This window comes from Leucoraja erinacea, chromosome 20, assembly GCF_028641065.1.
Source record: "Leucoraja erinacea ecotype New England chromosome 20, Leri_hhj_1, whole genome shotgun sequence".
In the NCBI taxonomy this organism is placed as follows: Eukaryota; Metazoa; Chordata; class Chondrichthyes; order Rajiformes; family Rajidae; genus Leucoraja; species Leucoraja erinaceus.
Genome location: NC_073396.1, coordinates 31,047,945 through 31,055,863, shown reverse-complemented (window position 1 = coordinate 31,055,863; position 7,919 = coordinate 31,047,945). Strand labels below are relative to the sequence as shown.

At 48.0% G+C, this 7,919-nt stretch overlaps 1 protein-coding gene across 1 annotated transcript; it reads left to right on the top strand.

Annotated features, from left to right (window-relative positions):
• Positions 1 to 342: 342 nt before the first annotated feature.
• On the top strand, positions 343 to 7,079 carry galr2b (galanin receptor 2b). The gene is made up of 2 exons (XM_055651781.1): positions 343 to 814; positions 5,392 to 7,079. The coding sequence occupies exons 1-2, from the start codon at positions 444 to 446 to the stop codon at positions 6,131 to 6,133; spliced, it is 1,113 nt and encodes a 370-aa protein (XP_055507756.1). The 5' UTR covers positions 343 to 443; the 3' UTR covers positions 6,134 to 7,079.
• The last annotated feature ends 840 nt before the right edge of the window (positions 7,080 to 7,919 follow it).

Here is a 7,919-nt window from a genome sequence, read left to right as displayed (position 1 = left end):
ATCATGGCCCAAGGATAAGTAGGTGGAGGTGTCTGAGAGTTGTCGTCTGGCCCCAGCCCGGTAGAGGTCAATGCGCCAGATGACCGCGGACCCTCCCTTGTTGGCGGAACGCCACAGGTTGAAGTCTAACTGCAGGATAGCACACTGCACCTCCCTGCAGCAAATAGAGATATATTGAGGCAAGAAAAATGGGAAAATGTGTGGCTGCCCCACAGCTTCTCTATCATCCCGACTTCATGTTCACGTTCATAAGTGTTTGGAGCAGAATTAGGCCATTTGACCCATCGAGTCTACTCCGCCATTCAATCATGGCTGATCAATCCCCTCCATTACAAGGATCATATCTAATGTAAGATAGTGGGAGCAAATGACAAGACCTATATTATCTCATGACAACTCTTTTTTCCATTTCTCCGCAGTTCCTTTGCCCCACATCTTCCTGAATGACTGATGATGATGGCATAATGTCGGGGCACTGGAATGCCTCTGAGAACTACCCGCTCAACGACAATGCCAGCGTCATTGTGCCCATCGTCTTCTCTTTGATCTTCCTGCTCGGGACGATCGGCAACAGCTTGGTCCTCGCCGTGCTCTTCAGGAATGGCCAGATGGGACACAACACGACCAACCTCTTCATTCTCAACCTGAGCGTGGCCGATTTCTTCTTCATCATATTTTGCGTCCCATTTCAAGCCACGATCTACACCCTGGAAGGCTGGGTCTTTGGCTCTTTCATGTGCAAGGCTGTCCACTTCTTCATCTACCTGGCAATGTACGCAAGCAGCTTCACACTAGCCGCCGTTTCAGTGGACAGGTACGTACGGTACGTGGCGGATCGCTGATCGTTCAAAACACCATTACCTGCGACTGCCAGGCGTGTTGTAGGTGTAGTGGAATGCTTGCGATCTAGTATTCACTGGAGTTTAGAAGGATGAGGGGATATCCTATAGAAACGTATTAAATTATAAAAGGACTGGACAAGCTAGATGCAGGAAAAATGTTCCCAATGTTGGGGCGAGTCCAGAACCAGGGGCCACAGTCTTTGAATAGAGGGGAGGTCATTTAAGACTGAGGTGAGAAAAAACTTTTTCACCCAGAGAGTTGTGAATTTATGGAATTCGCTGCCACAGAGGGCAGTGGAGGCCAAGTCATTGGATGGATTTAAGAGTTAGATAGAGCTCTAGAGGCTAGTGGAGTCAATAGATATGGGGAGAAGGCAGGCACGGGTTATTGATAGGGGACGATCAGCCATGATCACAATGAATGGTGGTGCTGGCTCGAAGGGCCGAATGGCCTCCTCCTGCACCTATTTTCTATGTTTCTATGTTTCTATGATCACGCAGCTAGTTGGCTCCTAAAGGTTGATGCTTTTCTTCACCTTACGCCTTCACATGTTGGATGGTTAAGAGAGATTGGAGACTGATACAATGGTGTCTTGCATTTTCAGTTGCAATGATAGCCAGTGTTGCTCTGTGTAAACGAGAGCGACTGTGTGCAGTCCAATCCCACAACAATGCCTGCTTCCCCTTCTCCCTCAGCTCAGCAGTTGGAGAACCCGATACCAACCACAGTATGTGGGTCGAAGAGGTGATTGTCTTCAGTCAGAGAGTCCTCAACATGAAAAAATGCCAGCCATCAAGTACCAATCTATAATAATTCTAATTTCCAGCACTTGCCCAGTTAAACTTTATGCAATCTAAATACTCCGTACATCTTGTGAGTGTATCTGCATGCATCCACCTCAAGCAGTGTGTTACAGATTTCAACCACCTTCTGGGTGAAATTAACCCTCATCAAACCTCTCTAAATCTCTTACCTCAAGCCTAAAGACATCTCAGCCGTGGAGAAAAGCATAATCTATGCTCCACTTAATTTTCAGATTCCCCCATCTCTTGCCAGTGTACTCAAATCTTTCTGATGGGGATCAGAACTGCACAAAGTACTGAAGCTGTGGCTTTTTTAATGTTTTGCCTTGTGTGCCATAACCCCTCTGCTCTTTTATTATGTGCCCTGACTAATGAAAGCAATCATCTAATTTGCCCTCTTAACCACTCCAACTACCTACACTTTTGATTTATTGATTGAAAGCATGGAAACAGGCCCTGCGGGTAGAGTCTGCAATGACCATTCATAGCCCGATACACCAGTTAGGTTCGGGGTTAGGTATTGGCTTTTATTGTCAATGTACTGAGGTACAGTGAGTGCTTTGTTTTGCATGCTACGCAAACAGATCAGATATACTATACATTGATGCAATCAGTTCAATCTCAAGTACAATAGTTAGAGCAAAGGGGAAGATACAGAGTGCAGAATATAGCACATTGTAGCACATCAGTTCCATAGACAAAGTCCAATGTCGTAAATGAGGCTGAGATGAATCAAACCTTACCTTAGATTATAGAAGGACAGTTCTAAAAGCCTGATAATAGAGGGGAAGAAGTTCTTTGTAAAGGGCCTGTCCCACTTACACCACCTTATTTACACGTGGACATTTTACATCAGGCTAGAAAAACGCCCAAGCTTACTTGATGCCACGAGTACCTACGACTAGCATCACGGCCTGCTACGACCTACCTACAACCTCCTACGACCCCCAACGACCTCCTACCACCTTGCGACAACCATGCTGCGAGTATGAGTCAAGGGCAAAGTCGGCAGAGACCAGATGAAAGTGGGACAGGCCCTTTATCTTACTTTCTTGCCCACTCCCAACACAATTTGCAGAGGCCAATTAACCTACAAACCCACGTTTCTTTGGGATGCGGGAGGAAACTGGAGCACCCAAATAAAACCCATGCGGTCAGAGGGAGAAGGTACAAACTCCACACAGATCGCATCCAAGGTCAGGATTGAACCCGGGTCCCTGGTGTTGTGAGGCAGCAGCTCCACCAGTTGCACCACTGTGCCACCCCCATTGTAACCCGTGCCTTTAGGTCCCTCTATTCCTCAGCACTTCAGGGTCATCATATTTTTCAGAATTAAATTCCATCTGTCACTTTCACGACTCATGTTCACAACTCATCAATATCAGTCTGTAGACCAAGTCTATCCTTCGTATTAATCTTCCCACCTACATTCACATCCAAATGATTAATGTGCGTAAATCACACAACAAAGCTGGCAGCACCAACCCCTGTAATACGTAATAATACGTTATTATCTGAATGGTGGCCGATTAGGAAAAGGGGAGATGCAACGAGACCTGGGTGTCATGGTACACCAGTCATTGAACGTAGGCATGCAGGTGCAGCAGGCAGTGAAGAAAGCAAATGGTATGTTAGCATTCATAGCAAAAACATTTGAGTATAGAAGCAGGGAGGTTCTACTGCAGTTGTACAGGGTCTTGGTGAGACCACACCTGGAGTATTGCGTACGGTTTTGGCCTCCAAATCTGAGGAAAGACATTCTTGCCATAGAAGGAGTACAGAAAAGGTTGATCAGATTCTTTCCTGGGATGTCAGGACTTTCATATGAAGAAAGACTGGATAGACTCGGATTGTACTCACTAGAATTTAGAAGATTGAGGGGGGATCTTATAGAAACTTACAAAATTCTTAAGGGGTTGGACAGGCTAGATGCAAGAAGATTGTTCCCAATGTTGGGGAAGTCCAGGACAAGGACTAAGGACTTAAGGATAAGGATAAGGATAAAAGTGAAATATTTTAGGACAGAGATGAGAAAAACATTTTTCACACAGAGAGTGGTGGATCTCTGGAATTCTCTGCCACAGAATATAGTTGAGGCCAGTTCATTGGCTATATTTAAGAGGGAGTTAGATGTGGCCCTTGTGGCTAAAGGGATCAGGGGGTATGGAGAGAAGGCAGGTACAGGATACTGAGTTGGGTGATCAGCCATGATGATATTGAATGGCGGTGCAGGCTCGAAGGGCCGAATGGCCTACTCCTGCACCTATTTTCTATGTTTCTACGTCACTGGCCATTGTCTTCCAATCACACTAACAACCTTCCCATCATCACTTGTGGCCTCCTATCAAAAAGCCAATGTTGGATCCAATTTACCAAGTTGCCCTGGGTCCCAGAGGCCGTTACCTTTTTGACCAGTCTCCCACATGGGGCCCTGACATAGGCCTTCCTGGAGTCCATGTAGACTACTCCAACTGCACTCTATTCATTAATACATTTCGTTACTTTTTTTTTTTAAATCAATAAAATTAGAAATTATCTTCCGTTAATATAGTTATGGTGGCTCTCCTTAATTCATCTCTGTCTCTCCAAATGCAGAATAATCCTATCTCTTGGAATTTTTTCCCCAATAATTTCCCTACCATTGATGTAAGCCTCACTGGTATTTAAAGACCTGACTTATTCTGCTACCTCTCTTGAATAAGGGTTCCTCATGTGCAGTCCTCGCATCATATGGCACCTCTTCGGTATCCAGAGAATGGATGGGCGATTTTTCTTCTGTCCTGACCCGAAACGTCCCTAGTCCATTCCCCACACAAACGCTGCCTGACCCGCTGAGTGCCTCCAGCACTGCCTGTTTTGCTCAGGTTTCCAGCATCTGCAGTGTGTTGTGCCTGGGTTCCCCATCTAGTTGGACACGTCTACGTGCTGCCCCACTGGCTGCCTCCCTTGGATCCCCTCCCACTCATCCCCCACCAGTGTGTCTTCCACTTCCATTGGGGTCTTCACCAAATGCAGTGTTAATGTGGAGGTGCAGCAGGGCTTGAATTGTCCCCATTGCCGTCCAACCCACCGCTCCGTCTCCCACCCCATGGTTGCGCAGTAATTCTGCGCCCGTTGTGTATGAAACGCAGGCCAGCCAACTCTGGAAACGTGTGCATGGTTCTAGGCGAGCCTTCCTTTCCAACATGCATCCTGTCTCGAAGATAGACTGAGAGTCAGAGGAAGAAGGGTATTGACCCGGAATGTCACACATTCCCTCTCTCCAGAGATGCTGCCTGTCCCGCTGAGTTAAAGCCCTGTCCCACGGTACGAGTTCATTCCAAGAGCTCTCCCGAGTTTGCCCTGATTCGAACTGGGAGATTTACGGTAATGGCCGCTCATCGGTACTCGGGGCTCTCGTGGACATTTTTCACGAGGTTGAAAAATCTTCACAAGTCTTCCCGTGCTTACCTGCCGTTTGCGAGTCTTACCGAGTACCTGCTGCTAGCGTTACGAGCCGCTAAGAGACGTCCCCGAGCTCCGACGAACCCGCTACGTTCATTCTCCGTGCTTACCACGAGTTTGATTTTTGTGTTTGAAGTCGGGAGAGCTCTTGGAATGAACTCGTACCGTGGGACATGGCTATTACTCCAGCATTTTGTGTCTATCTTCGGTATAAACCAGCATCTGCAGTTCCTCCCTCCACATTTCGTCTCGTTCACTGTGCATTATCCCTCATTTTGATTTCCTCTTCTCAACCTTGCAGATACCTGGCTATCCGATACCCCCTCCGGTCACGGGAACTGCGCACTCCCTGCAACGCCATTACCGTCATGGTGGTCATATGGGGTCTTTCCATCGTCTTTGCTGGCCCCTACCTGAGCTACTATGACCTTATCCCTTACGAATGGTTCTACATCTGCATGCCGGCATGGCAGGAGCCAAAGAGAAAGATCATGGACACGTCCACATTCATATTTGGATATATCGTCCCCGTGGCCATCATAAGCCTGTCTTATGCTAGGACCATCAAGTTCCTCTGGACTGCTGTAGACCCAATAGAATATATATCTGAGTCCAAGAAGGCCAAGAGGAAGGTGACCAAGATGGTCATCATAGTGACCGTGCTGTTCTGTCTCTGCTGGCTCCCTCATCACGTCCTGATCCTGTGCTTCCACTACGGACACTTCCCCTTCAACCAGGCCACCTACGCCTTCAGGCTCCTGTCTCACTGCATGGCCTACGTCAACTCCTGCCTCAACCCCATTGTCTACGCCCTGGTTTCCAAGCACTTCCGCAAAGGCTTCAAGAAGGTGTTCACCTGCCTGCTGAGCAAGAAGGGCACGAATAAGGTTCACATGGTCCACGTGGTCAGCGGAGCCACGGACGTCTCGCACCTGAACGACGAGAATGCTCGGCAGCACGGCTGTGAGCTGAGGGACCGGCAGCCCTCCGGGGCCCAGGGACGAGCCATGACCATCACCATGCCCTGTCGCCAGCCCTCCTGAAAACAGAACAGCAGCCATTCAACGACTCATCCTTCGGCCCACCGTGTCCGCACCAACCAGCGATCCCCGCACGCTAACGCTACCCTCCACCCAACTAGGGACAATTTACATTTATACCAAGTCAATTAACCTGCAAACCTGTACGTCTTTGGAATGTGGAAGGAAACCGAAGACTTCGGAGAGAAAACCCATGCGGTCACGGGCAGAATGTGCAAACTCCACACAGACAGCAAGTGCAGTCGGGATTGAACCCAGCTTTCGGCGCTGCAAGGCAGCAACTCTAACTCAACTCTGCGCCACCGCGCCACACGTATACCTTCACTGTGTACAGTTCATTTGTTCCTACTTGGTTCTTAAAAGTGTGAATGATTGCGGTGGAAGAATATTGTGGTGGCATGTAAGAAACAAGTGAATATTTATTTGTCCGCGGGATGTTCCACTAAGTGACTACGGCTCATTCCCAGCACACAATCTCCGTTACCCCAAACACGCAGGCAGTCCAAACACTCATCTGAAGGCTTTCTCCAAGGCACTTATCATTCCAGCAGGGAAACCAATGGTTCTTGGGTGGAAACCTTGGCAATCTCTTTCTAATAGAACTTTTGTTTAGTTTAGTTTACGGATTCAGGCCCATCGGCCCATCTAGTCTGTGCCGGCCAGCGATCACCCCATACACCAACACTATCCTACACAATAGGGACAATTTACAATTTTTCCGAAGCCAATTAACCTACAAACTTGTATGTCTTTGGAGCATGGGGGGAAACCGGAGCACCTGGAGAAAACCCACACGGTCACGGGGAGAATATAAAAACTCCGTACAAATTTCACCCGTAGTCAGGATCAAACCTGGGTCTCTGGTGCAGTAAGGCAGCAACTCTACCGCTGCGCCACCACGCTGCCCCAACTGGTTTGCTGGCCCCTACCAATTAAACTGCTCCGGTTTCACGAGTCATTCATATTGTGAAATAAACGTTGCCCATCCAAGGGAAGTTCACATCCCATGACTTAATAAATTAGGCGAAACAGTTTTCATAATTTCCTGTTTTGAGTGCTCCAGGAATAAATGTTACTGCGAAAACCAACTTACAAGCCAGTGTTGGCTGTTTATAGTTGAGACATCAGGAGAAAGTTAGAAAAGGGCCAATTGAATGTCAAAAACTAATGTACACATAGGGCGGAGCAGACTTGATGGGCCGAATGGCCTAATTCTGCTGCTGTGTCCATGCGTTCTGGTCACCTTCCATGGCATTCCAAATACATCAATGCCAGTGAAGTACTGAGGTGTAGTGCCTGAGACAGAGGAAATATTTGTACGCAAAGTCTCACAAACCGTGAAGAGTTAAACAATCCATTTTACTAATACTGCTTGAAGCACAAACATTGACAGTCTGACGAAGGGTCTCTACCCAAAACGTCACCCATTCTTTCTCTCCAGAGAAGCTGCCTGTCCGGCTGAGTTACTCCTGCATTTTGTGTCTATCTCCCATTGACCACATGTTGTTTGTTTTATTTTGGAAGGGGTCTCTGGTGGGCTGTGTGAGTGCCACGATTTAGATCCTTGCAGGAAGGCGCAGCACCTCACCACCGGTGGGTTCGAGAGTCGGCCAGATCCTCTGCCCAGATGTATGGAATGGGCTCACATCTACAGACACGGAGCCTAGACTGACACCCGAGCTTAGCATGGTGGAGTCTCTGAGAAGTTAGCAATAGAGGTAACACGGGCCAAGGGCTTAGAGGAGATTTCCAGCGAGCAGCGATGCGCCATACTGCAGAGGGAAGGTGC